General features: G+C 47.6%; 1 protein-coding gene across 4 annotated transcripts in view; it reads left to right on the top strand.

Annotated features, from left to right (window-relative positions):
- Positions 1–18710, top strand: part of ABHD12 (abhydrolase domain containing 12, lysophospholipase) — a 61423-nt gene extending 42713 nt beyond the window's left edge. The window contains exons 3-13 of one of the 4 annotated variants that reach the window (XM_039843543.1): positions 1385–1490; positions 3914–4033; positions 7001–7031; positions 8502–8547; positions 10809–10938; positions 12313–12350; positions 12896–12975; positions 13998–14080; positions 15835–15913; positions 17000–17127; positions 18065–18710. In XM_039843543.1, coding sequence (XP_039699477.1) covers positions 1385–1490; positions 3914–4033; positions 7001–7031; positions 8502–8547; positions 10809–10938; positions 12313–12350; positions 12896–12975; positions 13998–14080; positions 15835–15913; positions 17000–17127; positions 18065–18104 — 881 coding nt within the window. In that variant the 3' untranslated portion in view covers positions 18105–18710. Of the gene's footprint in view, positions 1–1384; positions 1491–3913; positions 4034–7000; positions 7032–8501; positions 8548–10808; positions 10939–12312; positions 12351–12895; positions 12976–13997; positions 14081–14827; positions 15002–15834; positions 15914–16999; positions 17128–17889; positions 18041–18064 lie in introns of those variants that run through there. The other 3 variants (XM_039843544.1, XR_005648838.1, XM_039843545.1) reach the window with 3 other exon arrangements.
- Positions 18711–20132: the final 1422 nt, after the last annotated feature.

Below are 20132 nucleotides of genomic sequence, written 5' to 3'. Positions count from 1 at the left end.
CAGGCAGAGAGGGGATAGCAAATGCAAAGGCCCTGGAACAGGATGTTGATGAGTAGCTCAGGAAGGGGACAGGGGTGGGAGATGAGCACACTTGGCTTTTTACACCACATAGATGTTTGAGGTTATTTAATGAAATAATTCTCTTCACCAAAGAAAACTATAAAGATGTGTGTGGCTTCCATATAGAAGGTGGAATCAGCTAGAAGTCAGGACCATACTATTCTTTGGGAGGTGCCATTTTATAAAATGAATACATTCCACCTCAAGGTTTTGGATTTTGGGTTTTAAGTTTTTCAGTTTTCAACTGAATATATCTTCGAATATTATGTTTACCACAAGCAATAAAATTCAGTGATATATAAGGGGAATATTAAGCATCACTTCCCTCCTTCCCCAATACTACATACATACACACACACTTTTGTTAACAGCCTGGCCTGTGTCTTTCTGTATTTCTTTCAAGCCACACATGGATGTTTTTGTTATTGATGTTGATGTTCTTTGCTTGTTTTTTAATAACAGTATGGGATTTTGCAGCAAACACTGTGATCTTATTGCTTCTTACCTGCTCTTCTTACCTACCTGTAATCCTCCGGTCAGTGGATCTCAATCAGTCTCTGTCTGATGACCACAGGATTGTCCATAGTGTGGGTGCACCACAGAACTCTGCCCTATTGACAGATCACTTGTTACATTTAGGGTTCCTGCTGTATTGCTTCACTTAACTGTATTCAGCTCTGGATGGGTTCTGTGGATTCGTCCGCTTCCCTGCACCCATGCCTTATCTTCTGCCATCCTTTCTTCATTAAGTGACAACACTAGTGACAACATTAAGTGACAGAACTTTAGGATCCCACTTAACTGGTGCACACCCACATTCAGTTGATTGTCAAGTCCTGTGGCTGCAGATCCAGAACATACCATCTGTCACCTTTCTCACCATCCCTCCCACCAACACCCTGGCTCCAGCCTTCAGTCACAGCTTACCTGAGCTGCTTCTAGAGGCCTCACTGGCTCCTTATCTCCAGCCTGTCTCATGGCCAGGCTGACCTTCAAGCCTTTCATGGATCTTTCATTTCTTCATTTGTATCTTTTCACACCATGAACAACCTTCGGTGGGTCAGTCTCTACTCAGACCTCACCCTTGCTGGAGGATCTGTAGGTATATGACAGTGTCCCAGAGCAGGCTTGCATACAACCTTACCTGAGGCTGGAGGGCCCTGGCACACCTGGAAATATTGTGTTGGAAAAGACTTGGCACTTTTTGAGAGCTTTGCCTCTGCGTGTGTGTGTGTGTGTGTGTGTGTGTGTGTGTGTCCGTGTGTCCGTGTGTCTGTCCATCCACCCCCATTAATCCTGGTTTCCATCTCTTTGTCCCCCACAGTGAGGGTTCCCTATTTCATTGACTTGAAAAAACCACAGGATCAAGGTTTGAATCATACCTGCAATTACTACCTCCAGCCAGAGGAAGATATAACCATTGGAGTCTGGTGAGTATTTGGCCAAGTGCCTCATAGCCAAGGTACCCACTCTGTGAACTCTCCAGGAAGCAGGAAGGGCCCTGTTTCACATGGCCAGTGTTGTCCTTGACAGCAGTCTCTGAAACTGTTCCCTGTCCATTTTTATCTTTATTCACTTTATTTCAAAAGCAAAGAGCTCCGCTAAATTCGATCCTAATGGAGCATGATGTGATGGCACCAAACAATTCTGAGGTTTTCAAATAGCCTTGTGAACTAGATTGCTTTTTGTACAAAGCCTTATTTCCAGGGAGAAAGAAAAAGCTAGGAAAAAAAAGAATATAAGCACAGAATTGTGAGCACAGGTTTGAAATATATCATTTCTTTCCAGAGAAAGGAATGTCTAAATGAAAACAGCTTGATTTCTTTTCACATACAGCATTTTTGGCATTTGATAATGGTGGTGTTTGCTCTCTTCTTAGTATTTACTTTTCATAGCCTTAAATTTGAATTAAGCTCTGTGACTTCTTTGTCCCTAGAATATGTTTTAATGTTTCCCCCCACCCCCATGAACAAATGGATGTTTTTGAACAACTAAATCAAAATTGACCAACCTTTCTGTGATGTTTTCTTTTTTCTCTCAGAATCACTCTGAATCACTGCCTCTTAATCTAGCTTGGTTTCTTTTTCAGTAGCCATAAAGTCTCTCAAAACCACTGAGTATGTGAGAAGCTTCTAAATGAAATGCTATGAATAGCTTCCCAGTGTAGATTGCGAGGAAGTTTGGGCATTTCTAATAATGGTCCTGGGTAAAGAACATAAAATGAGAAAGAAGATTTTTATTCATAGGAGTTGATGCTTGGGACTCTAGAGTCTTTTGTCATTTTCAATTTGATTTAATCTAGTATTTGCTAACCACTGTGACATGCGGGACACCTTGCATTTCCATCTTTAGTCAGAAGCTTGACATGTTTTGCTTAGGGCCATTTGGTGGGAATTGGTTGGCCCGCCTGGTACTTAATGAGAGTCTGTGTGCTTTGAAGACATGGGAGTTTAGTCAGTACTTCTTTCATAGCAGTTACCCAAGAAAGTTGTATTTAGTGACAATAATAGCGAGTCTCAAGATAGTGATAGCCATGCTTTGTGCTGGTAGGCATCTGCCCACGTCTGTGTCCTGTGCTGTTGTGAGGATGATGTGGGCCCTTGGGCAGTAGTAGGCTCTGTTCACCAGCTGCCTCCACCTGGCAGGTACCTCATCAGATCCGCGTAACAGCAAAGGTTTGGAGGAAAGCTGAGGGTTTGCTTGGCCATCAGCTTATTCTCAGCTGCTTGTCTGTGGGCATAGTTGTCCACCTGGCAGTAGAGAGGAGAGCCCCGGGATAGGTCCCTACCCCTCTATCTGGGAGCTTCCTGGGCCTTTGTCAAGTGCCCAAAGTTTGGGGTAGGCTGGCTACTGGAAGCACATCAGCCCCCAGTAACTTTAAAATATACCTTCAGTCCCATAGGTTTGTAATTGTAGGAGAGTAATAATTACAGGGATCAGAACCACCCAAAATGTGATCCTCTGGAACAGGTCAGAAAGATACATTAGAACTGAAGTGCCGAAAATTAAGAGCTAGAAAATAAGAAATTGGCCATTTATTGTAGTATTTTAAGGATTATTGCTAATTAATTTAAATAAATTTTACAGAACAACCTTATTAATTCAGAGCCTCGTAGTAGATTAACAGTATTTGGTGTGGCCTGAGTTAAGATTAATGGAGCATCTCTTTGAAGAAGGGTTTGGCAACATAGACTGAGTCTTCAGCTGTGGAATATGCTGCATGAGCTCACCCACACAGTGGGACGGCCTGTGACACCTCCTCCTGCAGGCATGAGTGACTTACGAGCAGGCTCCAGGGTGACTTACAAGCAGGCTCTGGAATGTGCCCTATATTAGAAATGGTGTCAGGGTGGCCAGGCTTCTAGTGCAGCTCACAAAGATCGCTGTTGCTAAATTAGCACATGTGACAGCATAATGCTGTCTTAGGTACGCTGTGGCTTAAATTGTGTGCTGCTTAAAAATATGGGTATGTATAAGAGGAAGTGCTGTTTGCTCAGCTAGTATTTATTAAATGCTCATTCTGTGCTAGTCCAGGTAAAGGCCTGGTGTCTGATCCCTCACAGAGCTTCCAGTTCCTACTGGAGAAATAGCCAGCTCCTACCCCTGGTAACTGCTACCAGTGTAAGCCTCTGTAGCCCAGTGGAGGCCCATTTGCAAGGCTGGAAATCTACTTAAGTTGTCAGAGCCATTTCTACAGCTTAACATTCCGTAGTTATTTATTCTGGTAATAGGGATAGTTTGCCTTTCCAGCACACCTGTCCTCCTGCTCTCTGCTCAGTTGTGACTTCAGCTCCACATTTGTTTCTTGGACATCATCATGTGATTGTGCATTTCCTTCTGCTTCTGTTTTCAGGCACACTGTCCCCACTGTCTGGTGGAAGACTGCCCAAGGGAAGGACCAGATGTGGTACGAGGATGCCTTGGCTTCCAGTTACCCTATCATCCTGTACCTGCATGGGAATGCAGGTACCAGGTGAGGAACAAGAGCCCATGTATGGTCTCCCTGCACTGCTATCTCCTTTGTGGGTGGGAGTGACCTAGCCCAGTAGGGTTTACTGACCCTCTGCAATGAGGGAGTGGGCAGGAGGGGGAATAGAGGAAAAGACAAAGTTCCTATGGGGTTTATGGAAAGGAGTTTAAGTAAAACTTACATGAAGCAGTGTTCCCACAGGCTCAGAGCAAAGCCAGGACTGTGTGCAAAGTGGGCCCAGGCCCTGTTTTCTTGGGAACCACCATGTTAAGCAGATGTAGGAAGCTTTGCACAGAAACCCCTTATCTGAAGCTTGTGCTGGGGTAGAATGAAGGAGGCTGCATCTGTCATTGTGACCCAGATCCTTGCCTGAAGGGAGATGTGTCTTTCTTCCTGACTTATTTTAAAAAGCAAAGTGTCTGAGGTCCCATGATTTAGGAAACAGGTTTTCTCCATGGGTAAGGAAATGGTGGTCCCTCAGAGGAGGGGTCATTGTGACCCTTCAGGGCCACAGCATGCCCCGAGGAAAGTTGTCTCTTGTTCAATAGCAGCGTCTGTCAGTCCTGTCCGAGGATTACAAGCTTGTTGGCATGCACTTTCTGGCAGGTGTACCTTGCTGGAGGAGGAAGAGCAATTCCTGGAAAGGGCAGCAAGTGCCGAGAAAGGGCAGGGGTGACATTGAAAGAGGGATGGCTAAAAGCAGAGGGAGGCCAGCAAAGAGACCCCAGCTGAGTGTGCATAGACAGGCTTGTCCTCTGAGGTGGCCCCACCATATTGTCAGGTCAGGGTTATTTGGGTGAGTTCTCTGCTTCCACCTGTAAGCCAGCAGTGCCAGTGCATCTTGCTGGGCCAATGATGAAGCACAACTGTCTATAGCAGGTAAAAACCCTTTCCCGGGTTTATCCCAGGTTCTTTTCAGGAGCGGCTTTGATGGCATGTCCTTCAAACTAATTGAGATTGGAGCTACCATACTTGGTTTAAAGAAGGCTCCTTCCACTCATGTGGTCAGCCTTGCTCAGAAGAGTCTCTGTGAGATAGCCAGCAGAGGCAAAGGAGGAAGTGCATCTTTTGAAGAAAGCATTGCCTGAAATCCCTAGGAAGGTCACTATTGCTGCAGCTGCCATAGGTCATCTGAGAGAGAGTGTGCTAGCAAGGAGCTGGCAGGGGGCAAGGCCACCTCCTGGTACCTTGGCCATGGTGGTGGGCTGGTGGGGTGGTCATTTTATAGGCAGAACCAGCAAGGAGAAAAATGCATGGGCCTTTCTGGAGGGAAAAGCAGGCCACAGTGGATATCTGGGCAGAGGGGCTGCACAGAGGACATGTAGGAAGTTCAGGAAGTATGGCCCAAAAAGATGGTTTCTGAGCCAAGGGTGTAGAGTGCCTAGCTACTGAATCATGTGTGTATTTGGCTGCTTGCTTGCTTCTTTGGGACGTGTTACAGAGGGTTTCTCTTCTCTTTTCAAAGAGCAAGTGACTACAAACAGCTCTGTAGCATTTTTCTATAAATGAGAGGATTTTGTAGGTTACTGTGAATCAGGTTCAGTTAAGCAATGACAATCACATGGTAAAAAAGATAAAATCTGCCTATAACTGTAGGTTTAAAGGAATATTGTGACTTTGAAAGGTTTGCTGCTCCCTCCCACTGCCCCAGAGACTGTCTGTGTTGCAGATCTTGCCAGCCCCTGCTCTTTGTCAAGACTCATGAGGCAACCTGAGATCCAGACCCCTGGGTTACAGTCGCTCTTGTGTTATGCTCTAAATCCTTCTTTTTTCTCAGGGTAGAGAATTTGGAAAATTTAGATAAGACCACCATGAACTCTTTCAAAGATAATGGAAAACATTGTACAATATTTCCTTTTGTATTTCTTTTTATTTTTGTGTCTGCATTATATGGTTCCCTCCTTCATCTCATCCTTGTCTCTCCCAAGGACACTCCCTCCCTCTACCTTACCTCTCCCTACACACACCCGAAATGGCCAAAATGCTCATTATGAAAAAGGAAAACAGCTGAGAAGCCTGAAGAGGGTGATCCTGCCTGCTGACACACTTTCCTGTCCTGAGGTTGCCCTGTCCCCGCTTTGGTGTCTGTCCACAGCAATAGCTGACCAACTGGATAGACAGTGAAAAGGTCCTTGAACAAAGAAGTATGGACACGCGAATCAGTTCAGATATATGAAAGCCTGTTCAGCTTCATTAATAAAATACCCACCAAAACAATAGTCTGTTGGTGAAGGGCTGGGTGATGGCCATTCTCACATATTCTGGATAAAAGGCGAGGGCCCTCAAGATTATAATTGCACACCTTCAACTAGCAGTTTCATGTATAGGAACATGTCCCACACATGTGGTGCATATATGTTAAAAGACATAACAGGCTGGCCACAGTAGCAAAACTTAAGTCAGCACCAGGTGGGAAAGAGCCAAATGTCCATGAGATGAGCAAAACGATCACTAGTATAAACGGTGTACTGAGAGCGGGCTGTGATTTATTGAGTGAAAAGTGAGAGGCAGAAGAGGTGTGTGTCACAGGTCCCTTTAGGTGTGTGTCTGCAAGTAGAGAAGTGCCTTTGCTTCTGTCTATAGGTGGTCCCTGGAAACTAGGAGACTGAGGGAGGGGTCTGGATGCTGGGGCAGGAATGGGCAGGGCTAGTGTGCTCTGTATCCTCTTGTGTCTTCTGGATTTTGTACTGTATGTATGCATCACATAGTCAAAAATAAAAGCAAAGTAGTAATTGACAAATACCCCTAAAGTGCTAAGAGTGTTCCTTGCTTGGCACAGCACTGCCAGAGGCAAGCTCTGAGCCACTTAGGGTATCCCAAGGAGGAGGTCACCTGTCTACCATCAACCTCCATGTGTGGATTGGGTACTGAGTCTCTAAGGGCCAAGATGCTCCAGTGTTGATCCTAGGCCTGCCTCTTTGAGAAGATGCACTAACACCCATTCTTGTTTCCTTCTCTCTGACAATCTAGAGGAGGTGACCACCGAGTGGAACTTTACAAGGTAGGTGAGGATGGCACACAGAGAAAGCAGTATCCACATGGTCTATGATGGGCCAAGCGGTGTCTACACTGTGTATGATGGAGGGAGCAGTGCCTGGGTGTTTCCTGTGTGTTCTTTCCAGGTAGCATGAACAGAAGGAGCCTTCTAATAATTTCGATCCTAAATCATAGTTTTTCTGACACTGTCTCTATGGATGACTCCACCATGGAGTGCTTCCTACAATGCTGCCTCCAGGGATAGTTTCCAAAATCAGGATGAATGGACATTGTGGATTTATGCCAGATATTAGCTGATTACATAAAAGGCATTTGAAATTGTTTGTAAACGTATTATTCATATATAAAAAGAATGGAGAGAACAGAAGGGTCAGGGAGCTAACAGTTTATTCCCAAGTTGCAGGCTCAGGAATTGGGTACCTGTCACATTTAAATCAGATTCCAGGCCCGATGAGTGGAAGCCCAGGAGGTGTCCCCAGAGAAAGGAGGCCGCAGGCAGGTGTGCAGACCTTCCCTTCTGCTTGGTCATCATTGAGTGTTTGTGGCTCAGAGCCTGAAGTGTGCAGTTGCTGCCAGTGTCCGGGACCACCATGCCTGTCTCCCTCTTCCTCCTCTCAGATGAGTATCTGCATTTGCTACAGTGCAGAAGGGGACTTAAGCAGATGTGTAGAAACATCTGTACTGTGAGAGCACTGCTATGTCGTATACTGAGTGGGCTGTCGTATACTGAGTGGGCTGCTCTGGGCTGTGGAGCTGTTTTGTGTGCGGATTAGATCAAGTCAGGGAAGGGGATGCTCGGAAAACTGTAGGTCCCCCGTTGAGGTTTCTGTTCATGGAATGATTTACACTAGGAGCAGGTGTGATTCTGGAGGGTGTAGGCTCTGAGAGAGACTAGGAGCTGAAAAGAAATGCAGCAGGCTGCACTTGGGCGGCAGAAGGAGAAAGGAGCACAGGCCAGGCAGTGACTTTGGGTGATGTGGTGATGCAGCTTCCACACATGGCTCTGGGCACACTCCAGCTGAAGAGGGAGACTGTAAGTAGAGATTTAATGAGAGAGATCACCTAGTCTAGAGGGATTTTTTTTTTTTAATAACACAAAATTAAAGGAAGCTTAAAATCTGAGATAGCTTGCCGTAAGTGTCCTCTGATGTGGGCTCTGCACCTAGAGTCCCTCCTCCTCAGCTGCTGAATGGTCTGCTCCAGATGGGGCCACTTGTGAGCCCCTGAATGCAAAGGCACTCTTCTGAGGCTCTGAGCTGAAGGAGAGGCATCCTGCCCAGAGTGCTGAGACAGAGGACATTGGCTTTTATTAGATCCCATCAGGAATAGGGCAACATGATGACAAGTCTTTATTAAGTTCCCCCTGTGTGCAGGGCATAAAGGCAGAAATCAGGGTGGGTTTAGTAAGGGGCAAGGTGCCCTCTACCGAAAATGAATGGATTTGTTGCCCAGATGTTTATTTTTCACTTTACAGGTGCTGAGTTCCCTTGGTTACCACGTGGTCACTTTTGACTATAGAGGTGAGGGTTCTTTTGGTGCATCTCTGAGCCCTCCCACTCCCTCTAGTTAATGTGCAGTATGCAGGCATCACTCTGAGAAGCCCAGACATGGCTAGCAGGTGCCTGACCTGTGGCAACTGCAAGTGTGTTAAGGTCGTGGATGGGGGCAGAGTCTTTGATAAGTGTCCTGCATGCAGATGCTAGAGGTGTCCCTCTTGTAGGGAGGCACCGGAATCCAGCATGTGCCCTTCGTCAGCAGCATTTTAACTGTGGAAGATTCTGTCTTTTTTCTTTATTGGACTCAGACTTTCCCTGCAGCTAGACACCGGACACATTTGATCCTCAGGAGAGCTTGTCTTGTTGAAGTTATGAAAACAGGAAAAAGAACTGCTGAGAGAGAAGAAAGATTCTTGTTCTTGCCACCTCAGTATATTTCTTCTTTCTTACATAAATCAGAGGGCTTCCCATTGAAGAGATAAAGAACCGCAGTTTGATGTAAGCTAAAACATTCTACCTCAGTGAGTCAGAAAAATACTGTGTATTAGCACTGTGCAGTTGTGTGAGAAGTGTGTGCCTCCACAGTCCTCAGTTGGAGAGAGCAAAGGCTGAAGGCCGCCTGGCTGGCTTACCTTGACCTTGGAGGGCAGTGGTATCCATATCCTCAGACTGGATATTGTGTTACTTTCCTCTTGTTGCTGTAACAAATTACCACAAATTTAATGTCTTGAAATAACACAAATTTATTATCTTGCAGTTTTAAAAGTCAGAAGTCCAAAATCTTGAGTCACTGGGCTAAAATCAAAATGTTAGCAGGGTTGATTCCTTCAGGAAGTTCCGTGGGATAATCTAGTTCCTTGCCTTTTCCAGCTTCTTGAGGCTGCCTTTACTCCTTGGCTCTTGGCCCCTTGCATCTGCTTCACTGACCTTGACTTTTGTCTTTCTCTCTCACCTATAAAGGCCCTTGTCTTTACTTTGGGCCCACACTGATAAGCCAGGATACTCTCCCATCTCAAGGTGAGCTCATTTGCAGCATCACTTCCTTCTGCAACCACTATTCACAGGTTCTAGGGATAAGGATAAGGACCTGGACCTCTTTGCTGGCCATTATTCTGCTTACTATAGGAATGATTCTTCCATGGAAGACTCTTCCATCAGGATGAAAGTTCTGGGTTGGGGAAAACTCTGAAATGAGGTTCTGGCAAGTAGTTTATCTATTCATGTATTTCTTCATGCTAAAAAGTTTTTCTGTTCCTACTGCACGCTAGAGCCCTCAGGATAATGAGAAGGGACAGCTTTCTTCCTTGTTCACCTCCCTGTGCTTCTACCAAGAAATGAAATCCAGTATAGCACTTCCTCTTTTCAGTTGTTATTGAGTCTCTGCATTTCTAAGCCCTGTAAGAGACAAAAGTTCTGCCTCTTCTGCCTCTGTGTGTGTGTGTCTGTCTGTCTGTCTCTCTGTCCCTCCATGTCTCTGTGTCCCTGCCTCCCACTCGTGCCCCGAGCCTCTCAGTCTGGCCTTGTCTCTTGCAGGACTCCTTCCCTAATCTGGGATGCTCAGGGGAGGTGGCTTATTGTGCCCACTAACTCTGAGTTTTTGCTTATGCAGCAGAACCTGCTCTTTTTCAGCCTGTGGTGCTTTCAGATCACTTGATGATGACTCACTGCTGAGCTGCTCAAAATGACTAGGGCACTTGACCTTTCCTGGAGACTGGGTGGAAGGGCCCTTGGAGAGGACACAGTGTGAGGGCAGTGATGTTTAGCTTTCTTCTGTTAGGCAAACAGGATGCTTAGAGCCCCTTCACTTTCTGGGTCAGAGTTCCCTGGCATCTGGAATTCTACCCACCCACTCTGTCACCCACCCTGTTTCCCAGAGCCTTGCTTCCTGACTCCCTGTGCCTTTCTGTAGCTAGGCCACAGCTGGAGTCTAGACTGGGCTCGGGGCCCTTCATCCTGGGCCAGCCACTAGCAAACCCCCAGTGTTGAGTAGGTTGATGTCCCAGCAACACTTCCCCCTTCTGCACTGCTGCTCATCTGGGGAGGTCCTGTGATGGCCTTTGGGTTTGGGGATTATAATTGGATGAGGAGGTAGAAGAAGCAGGAGCAGACTTGTTGGGACACCCTGTGCATGGAGCTGTGGATGGTGATGGTGGTGATTGCAGAGACTTGTATTGCTTCTGAGGGCCTGGGCCTATCTGTCGAAAAGGAGAGTAGGGGTGGGCCTGCCCCTCAAGAGGTTCCATGAACTGGGCTTGACTTCCTCCTCTTTTGCTTCCCTCCCTTAGGTTGGGGTGACTCAATAGGCACGCCATCAGAGCGGGGCATGACCTATGATGCACTCCATGTTTTTGACTGGATTAAAGCGAGAAGTGGAGACAACCCCGTGTATATTTGGGGCCACTCCCTAGGCACTGGGTAAGAGTTCCCAGCATGACTTGGCCTTTGGGGGAGTAGGTTTTCATGGGGCACCTTTCCATCCTGGGCTTTCTGAGGGTACCCTGATGGCCTCTGGATCCTGTGGCACTATTAATTCCAACAAGCCTTGTCTCCAGTCTCTACATAGGGGCAGGGGATAAAGTACCACTAGAGCCCAAAAAGGGTCTGAACTACTTTAACTCCTCAACTGAAGAAGTCACTTGAGACACACATAGGCAGCTGTGGAATTGACCTCCCCCTCTACAGGGAGGATGGGCAGACTCTCCTCAGCCCAAGATTGTACCCCTGGGGAGACATCTTCAAAGCATACCAGATGGGGTTCAAGTTCAAGATGTACCTGGGCTTACACATCCCTTGTTTTGGGGCTGCATGTGCTGTCCAGCAAGTCCCAGTGCCAGGGCTCTGATCACTGCAAACCAGGGACATTTGTAAAAACTAGGCCACATAAGCCTATACTTGGCTTACCAGAGAACTTGGGGAAGGCAGCAATGCCAAGACAGGAAGCACTTTAATGTTTCATTTGGGACCATCTGAATTGCTTCTGCTGATATGAGACCAGAGTATTTCTAAAAATAACTGCTGATGTCAGTGCCTAGAGCCCCAAGACCCTCAGCTGCCTTGCCCTTTCCTGCTGCTCTTCCTTTAAGTATAGTGACTGTATCCCCTTTCTCCTGTTGCTGCTCAGCTTGCATCATATGCTACAGTTGGGCTGGGGACTGCAGACTAGGCATTGTCTGGGACAGGGACTCTTGGCCCACCCATGTGGAGAGAGTAAACCTTGTGCCCTTGGAGAGAGGTGCCTTGGATGAAGAGGAGTAGGCCATCCTGCCATGGCTGTCCACATAGGACCCCCAGTGTGGTCTTGAGACACTCCACCTATTCCCCTTGCCCGCCCCCCCACCCCACCCACACTGCACCCAGGCCTGACAGACTCCAAATTCTACCTCCTCCAGGAATTGTGTAGATAAACCACAGCCTCTTCTCAGCTGATGCGGCAGCCCTGATTCCCACTATTGCTCTGTCTCAGCAGCACCCACTCCAGGCAGGTGTGAGCTGAGAGGCAGTGCTGTGTAGCCTAAAGGAGGCTATTCCTGGTGAGGCTGTAGGACATATCTCAGAGACTTGAAGAGTGGCTGTCATCGCCATCCTTGTTGGAAGGGTTGGCTGATGGTTGGGGCAGCTGGGCCCACCCATGGTCCTGGAGCATCTTTGTGCCCCCGAATCCCTCCCTATAACCCTACTAATTACTTCACAGATCCCATGGCTTCTCTGTTCACTTTGCAGGATTTAGAACAGTCTCATCTAAAGTAATTTTTGTTGAAATTCAGCTGAACTGTTTTTTTCTTTTTTCAGAGTGGCAACAAATCTGGTGCGGCGCCTCTGTGAGCGAGGTAGGGGTTCATGTGGCATGTGAGTCCTGGTGTGTGGGCATGGGCTTCTCCTGGTCCTGGGCTCTCTCAAGACAAGCAGTGTTTGGGCTCTGACTGCGTTCCAGGCCCTCCCTGCTGTGAGCTCCTGTGAAGTGGGTGCTGGCGAGTGAGCAGCACAGTGACTGTGCTTGGTGTCTTCACGGAGCCCCTTGAGTTGAGCATTGAGGCCAGGACCTGGGCAGACAAAACCTCAGCTAATCTAAGCTTGCATTCCCCCAAGGATTTTCGAGTAGCTGGTGCACCCTCACTAAGGGCCAGGATCCAAATAAGCAGCTTCAGCAGACATTCTCAAGAGCGACCCAAGACCACCTGAGGGTCCCCTGCATGGACCCTTCCCAGATACCAATCATGTGGGAGGGCCAGCCAGTCTAGCACCCTGGGTTCCATTTTCTTGTCTGGTGGCCTGCCTCTCCCACAAACCCCCCCATGGGACCCTGGAGCATGTGTTTTATCTGGGCTTTTTGCCCATCTCACTGTTGTTTTTTCTGTTTGTTTTACTTACCTAGAGACACCTCCAGATGCCCTAATATTGGAATCTCCATTCACCAATATTCGTGAAGAAGCTAAGAGCCATCCGTTCTCAGTGGCAAGTACAGATCTTATTAAAAATTGACGACTTTTCATTAAAATAATTACTACAAAAATAATTATAGTAAATACTTACAAAATAAAACAATCATAAAAATTATTATTTAAATATTCCAGTGAATATAGATGTTATTAAAAATTAATCCTTGTTTAGTTCCAGGCATTAGCCTGACTCCAGAGCTGTCCAGGAAGGTTATAACTTTGCAGCCAGGTAGGACGGATTCACAGCTGGGTTGTCTAGGGCAGCAGGACCCATGGGAGGCCTTGCCCCCGTGGCACGGTTTGTCCACCGGGCACAGTTGCCCCGTGGGGTTCAGCCCAGCTGCTTCTCAGGAGTGAGCTAGTGGGCACCCTCACTCTCCATCCCCATAGACAGTACTTGGCAGCCAGCCTCTAACGGTCATATATCAGGGTCATACCCTGGGTAAACTCAGATGGGGATTCTAGGATGAGTTGGGCCCTCACTAACTGAATCAAAGCCTTAGACTATTCTTTTACAAGCTTGGCCCAGAGGGGCTTCTCTGTGCCGTTACTTCCTCCTTCATTCCACTGCTTCCTGACTGGCAGTGTTTTCTCGGGGAGCTCTGTCAGCCCCGAGCCTGACTTCACACTGCTCTGTTGCAGACATAAGACTCCTCTATAGTGTTACTTCTTTGATGTTGCTTTTCTCTCAAGTCACACAGACCCCCATTTCACTGGGGGTGGTGGCCTCGAAATCTGTGGGATTTCGAAATCTCCAGGCTGATCCTGGCTGCCGCTCTGAGGTGTGGGAGCCCTGTTTGCAAGCAGCCCTTGCTGCAGCCAGTGTAGTCTGGTAGCCTCTCTAGTAGAAACTCTGTGGTCAGGGCACAGGGGGCTAGGGGCACCCCAGCATAGCTCTGGTGGGGCTGCAGATCAGTTTGCTCAGAAGTATGGGTATATCCTGGGCACTTAGCACCCTCTGTCTGAACCCTTGACCTTGGCCTTCCACATGGTTATTTTAATTGATGCTTCTGTACATTGTTTCCATGTTGCCTTCAGATATATCGATATTTCCCTGGATTTGACTGGTTCTTCCTTGATCCCATTACAAGCAGTGGAATTAAATTTGCAAATGATGAAAAGTGAGTACTGTGGTAGAGTACCTAATTTTTCAATTTAGAAAAACACCAAGAATCCCCAGCGTAAGCCTGTTCAGTCACATTGACCAAGTAGAATGGAATTCTGAAGACTAGGGTTCTTCTTTAAGCAATAGATCTTTATAGAGGGAAGGTAGGCATAGTGCTGCAGCTGAGAGAAAAAGGAGTGTGAATAGACTATAGAATTAAAGCTATATGAAAACAAAGTATTTTTGTTCATACCATTTTTATTTTAAAATAGCACGGCAAAACCAGAACTCTTGAATAGGTATTAAAGTAGTAGTAGTAACTGTCATTCAAAAATGACTTTCCTCAGCCATTTGATTGATATTTGGTTGTGAAAAGATGTTACAAAGTTTATTATTAAAAATATTTCTATTAAGTAAACCAAAAATAAATATTCTGGTTAAAGACTCTTTCTTTGAACAACATTCATAGTCTGTTGACATTGTCTTTGGGATATATTTTATGGGTTTTAATTTCTTCAAAGGAAAAATCCTTATCTACTTGGTTAACATTTAAAAATCTGCAGTTTGAAACAATTTAGAAAAATGGAGTATTTTTCGCCTTAATTATGGTTTTTGGTTCAAAAAATAGAACAAACTGAAATTTTACCTAACATTATAAGCGAAAGACCATGCTTGTTTATAAATATTGTTGTTTTGGAACTTGAATAAACTGGATTCCTTCTCAGCAACAACAGTGAATGCTGTTCCCTGCCCTCCAACCCAGGCCACCTTTGGTCCTGCTCTCCAGCTGAGCAGTGGGGGCCCATAGCACATCACCCCATGTAGCCCAGCCCTCCCCCCACTGGAAGTAAGGAGGCCCCTCCTGGTCGGCAGGTCTGTTGCCAAATACTGCCAAGGTGACAGCATGTGAACTAGGCCTCTTCCAGAGCAGACACAGGTAAGACAAACTGCCTACCGTAGGAAATCTGAAAAGTGAGCAGTTCAAAGTGTGACAAGAAACACTCCAGCCTAGAAGCAAAATGAGGCAAGAGCGTGTGTGCTTGTGCAACACTAGCAGAAATGTGGACTTCCAGATAGGCTGGGTATCTTTGGGGTGACGAGCCCCCTGGCCCAGGTCTTGCCAGGTGCCAAGCTTGCCCAGCACTGCCCATACAGAGCCCCCAGATCAGTATGAAATCGCCAAGAGCAGGTGGGTGCCGAGTCCACCAGCTTTACCATGAGACCTCAGTGAGGCAGCCAAGAGACACTTGGTCTGTTCTTGTGTTATATGGTTTGCTGAAGGCTTGGATTGAATGAACCTATTGAAAATGTTAATTCATTTGTAAACATTCAGGAATGACCTTAACCAAAGAAAAATTAGAGGGTATCGACTTGTTACCAATGGATTCCTAGTAACAGTCATTTTCAGTAAGTTTCTTGGCTCACCTAAATTATTCGATTTGTAAATATTGTTTTGTAATTTTTAAAGAATATGTCTACTAGCAAAAATAATCATTTTCAATTTTCAGAAAATATGCAGGTGCCAGATTTGGTGAATGAATTGACCTCTAGATTTGATTGATACCTATCACTTTGAATAGGTGTTGATAGAAACATCTGAGAAATCAACTTTTAGTTCTCTGCTAAACAGCAGCCCAGAAGAATTTTAGCTGTTAAGCACCATGGTGAAACACTCCCTGAACTTAGTCCCTGATAAGGGCACAGCCAGGGGACTAGGAGGCCCCAGCCATCTCCCTGGGGTCTTAGTCTAGTCCTTTTTCATCCCCACAGTGTGAAGCACATCTCCTGCTCCCTGCTCATCTTGCACGCTGAGGATGACCCAGTTGTGCCCTTCCAGCTTGGCAGAAAGGTAGGTGTCAGTGCAGCCCCTGGTGCCAGCAGGCATCTAACAGGCCCATGTTCAGGCTGGGCATAGGCAGAGGTGGAAGAGGGGCCTGCTATTGGCAGGAAGGGGGTGGGGGGCCAGACAGCAAGGCCATCTATAGAGGAAACATGAAAAATAAGCAGATGTCTCTCAGGTCCCTGTACAAAGGTCCTGGCCTAACTCTGACTGTAGGGGACTTAGCTGGAAGGGCTTGCCAGTTACTGGCTGGAGTGTAGGACCCATCAATGATGAGGATCCTCAATCCCCAATGCAAGAGTTCCAGTAGCATCGACAGAGAACCTCTCATTTGTTCTCTTGCCTTTAGGATTGGACCGATGTCAGAGGAGTACTGTGTTGTCGTGGGGCCTTTGCATTTGCTTTTGCTGAATTTGCTTTCCCTTTGCTCCCGAGAAGCAAGATTAGATTTGTAGGCGAGTGTAGGTTAGGAGATAGCACTACCTGACCATGGTGATGGCAGGGAGGAAGCGATGACTGTGCTACTTCTGCCTCAGAATAGGCCCGAGGTACAGATAGATCCACCAGGACCAGGTCCCTTCCCTCCAGCAGGTCTGAGCACACTGCCTGGCTATCCCAGGGGTAGGAGGAGGGAGGGGCTGAGGGCAGGATAGATACTGAGCCAGCTTGTTGACTGGCCTTGACCCAGGCACACAGCAAAGTCTGAGGCACATAACCTATTCCAGCCCCCAAGGCTAAGACATCAGGGCTTCTCCAGTCTCTCAGGCCACTACACCATTTCTTAGCAGGTGGCTCTTTTTGTGGTGCTGGCTCATCCACTTTGCTGCTCCCTGAGGAATGGGGAGCTCTAAGAGACAGGCATGGGGATAGAGAGGGTCTTCAACGGCAGGCCTAAGGGCTGAGCCTTAGCCGGATTCCTGCCAGCACCTCCGGCCCTAGCCATGGCAAACTGCAGGGCTAGCAGTGCTATTAGAGCGGGATATGGTCTGCTCTGCAGAAGCAGCAGCCACTGACTGGCCTCTGTTGAAGAAAACACCAAGCAGGTCACTCACAAGGCTCCCATCTCTGAGCACTGACCCATCTTTCCCTCCTCAGCTCTACAACATTGCTGCACCCTCTCAGAGCTTCCGAGACTTCAAAGTTCAGTTTATTCCCTTTCACTCAGACCTCGGCTACAGGCACAAGTACATCTACAAGAGCCCTGAGCTTCCTCGAATACTAAGGTGAGGTGTTCTCTTCTCACCAGGGACGTTGTCCTGGATGGCAACAGCTCAGAGCAGACATACAGCAGGCTCAGCTGCTAAAGCTGCTCTAGTGGGGTCAAGAGTCACCATAATTCAACAGCCTTTCATTTCCACCCATAGGGGCTGAAGAGTGTTTTATCGCCCCTCCCTCCTAGACTGTTCCCATGATCTCCCTGTGGTACAGGTTGTGGAGGCCCACACAAACACCCCATGCAGGGGCTCATCACTCCACACACTCCCCTGCTGCTGTGGGTAAGGCCTTGGTCCCTTCCCACATACCTGTCAGGTCCTGCCCCTGCACACACAGCATGCACATGGGCCCTCTGGCCTGGGCCAGCTAGCTCCTCAAGCCTGTTTGTCCCCAGCTGCTTCTTGGAAGAAGGTGTGCTCCTGGCTGTGAATTCACCTTCCTGGGCCTGCTGGGTCTGGGGGTGCTCAAATTGGCCCTCATTATGCTTCATCCCTTGTATAATTCTACTTCACACTTCCTTTCTCCTTTGGCTACCTTGAAAGTTCCAGAGGCAAAGCTACGTTTCTTTAGCATGTTGCCGTTCCTTGCCACACGGACCTGGGTTGCTGAGAGGGAACAGTGAGCTGAAAAAGTATGGGTTTGTTCTGGAGTTGTAAATTTTTCCCCATCATAAAAGGAACATATTATAGAAAATATGGGCCAGAGTATAACTCTACAGGTTAGAATAAAGAAGAGTAGCCCATAACCTGATCTTTCTTCCTGCGTGTCAGGATTTGACTACGAGATGCCAATGGTGCCCTTGCTTCTTTAACTCATTGACTGTTTTCCGAGTGGGAATGTGGTCCTCCATGCTCCTTCTCGTCCTCAGACTGCTGTGTGAGAACTATGGGAGGCAGGATCTCTGGTTTGGGCTCGGATTTGGCTGATGGTTGTCCTCTGGTCTAGGGAATTCCTGGGGAATTCGGAACCTGAGCACCAGCACTGAGCTCACTGCTTGAAGGAGCATGAAGACCTTTGCCCTCCTCCCCATTCCTCCAGCCAACCCAGCACCGTGGAGCAAGGGTACCAGCGTCTGTGATGCACCTGGAGAGAGGACTCGGATGCCATCTAGGGCAGGAAGAGGAGGCCACAGCAGACTGGTGGCCAGGAGCATAGATCTTTGTGGAAAACGCGAGTGGCAGGCATGTGGCCCTCTCTCCCTCTTGCTGCCACTCAACCTGAGTTCTTGGAAAGACAGTGACATAGCAGGCAGCAACCAGCAGGTCGATCCCACACTTCTTGAGCTGGGTATGGAGAATGAGGCAGGAAGTATGAAGTCTTGGGACCACACTGAGCTATCCGGTACCACCCATGAGAATGTGAGGAGACTTGGGTTCTTCTGTCCCTTCCCAGCACATGCAGAATGGACTCTGTTGGTTCCATAGCCCCTTCCTGCCCTCTGCACCCCCACTTGCCTTCCTTGGTGTCCCTGCCTCCCTTGGCAGGCCCACCACTCACAGAGAGGGAGGTGCCCACGATCTGCACTTCCTCCACTTTCCACCCACCTGTTCACCTGAGCGTTTATTTAATAAAATCCTAGTGGTGGTCTGTCTGTTGCTTTCTCAGTGCTGCCTCTAGCCCTACACAGGCCCTGCCCACAGCCCCAGGCCACTCTCACAGCCTCGCCTTGTGGGAGGAGGGGTGACTATTAGGGTAAGGAAGTGGGCCTTTCTTTCCTCCCTCCTTCCAGGGAGGGGCCTTCTCCAGATGTAGCAGATGGCATTTTCCTAAAATATAGGCCTATTTAGGTAACCCTTTCAATCTCTTCTTAGGAAGCCTATTTTATGTCTGTGTCAATGGATGGGCATTGGGGTTTCACTACACACCCTAGATAAACATAAACCCCTGATGACTGAAAGGACAGGACACTCAAGTTCTGGCCAATGAGCATCACCTCGTTTACTCGCTAGTGGTGACCTTTGTGTTGTTTGGCTTTTTGTCAAGCCAGCCTTTCCTGTAATTCTGGTGCTCCAGCCTGGGACCCAGGACCCACTAACAACCCCACTTCTTCCCTCTCCTGGCTCTGGTGACAGGCCAGAGGCTTACATTCTGATTAAGCAACCTCTCAGAGAGAACTGTGGCTTAATAAGAATGGTCCTTGAGCTGCCCCCACAGGTGGCTTTCTTGCCCTGCTGTATAGGTACAAGGGTATGTCCCACCTCGGAGGGTAGCCTCTCCAGAAGGCTGGCCTTCCTCCCCCATATCTTACAGCTCTGGAACTTATCAGTCTCAGAAGCTTGGAAATTTTCTAGGGGTAGCAGGGGCACTCTTATACCTGCCTGCCTGTTCTCCAAGTTGTTATGGTCAGTGTTAGCAGCTAGGGCTAGCTTGGGGCTCAGAGGCCAAAGCTGTTTATACCACCACCTCTCTGAGGCACTTCAGAGCTGCCTATGGTGATTCTCACACCTGAGAGACATATCTTTCTTAAAACAGGTTGAAATGTGAACAGACTCTGGTCCTGAGGTCAATGGGTGTTTCAAATGTGATCACTGCCTATAAGACACCACCATCCCAGGCTACACATCTGTCAGAGCTGGGACACCTGTATAGGCCCAGCCCAGTCGTGTCTGTCTGTGTAACTGCTGTGTGTCAGAGGCTCTGAGTAACACTAAAACATCACGTGCCTGCCTGGCCTGGGAAGCCTTCATGAGACTGGCGTGCTCTTCTGGCTTTGTCACGGAGGCTCAAAGTCAAGTTCCCACACCATTTCAGCCAAAGAAGTGGGTGTGACTTGCTCATACTGCTTCAGACCTGCCTGCTCTGCCTGTGCTCAAGTCTCAGCGTTTGTTTGTTTTTTTTCTTTATAACCTGTAATCTATTTGAGTTGCTTCAGATCCCTTTGGAGGGGAATGAGATAGGATTTAAAGTAAAAAATACACACTTTTAATTTTTTTTATAGGTGCCTGAGAGGCTGATTTAAGAAGAAGCATAAAAAGAGAACAGTGAGCAGGAAGTTGCTGGGTCATTGTCAGTT

This window comes from Pteropus medius, unplaced genomic scaffold (genome assembly GCF_902729225.1).
Source record: "Pteropus medius unplaced genomic scaffold, Ma_sr-lr_union100, whole genome shotgun sequence".
Classification (NCBI taxonomy): Eukaryota; Metazoa; Chordata; class Mammalia; order Chiroptera; family Pteropodidae; genus Pteropus; species Pteropus medius.
Note: the sequence above shows the minus strand (reverse complement) of the source record. Positions and strands in the feature narration are given on the sequence as shown.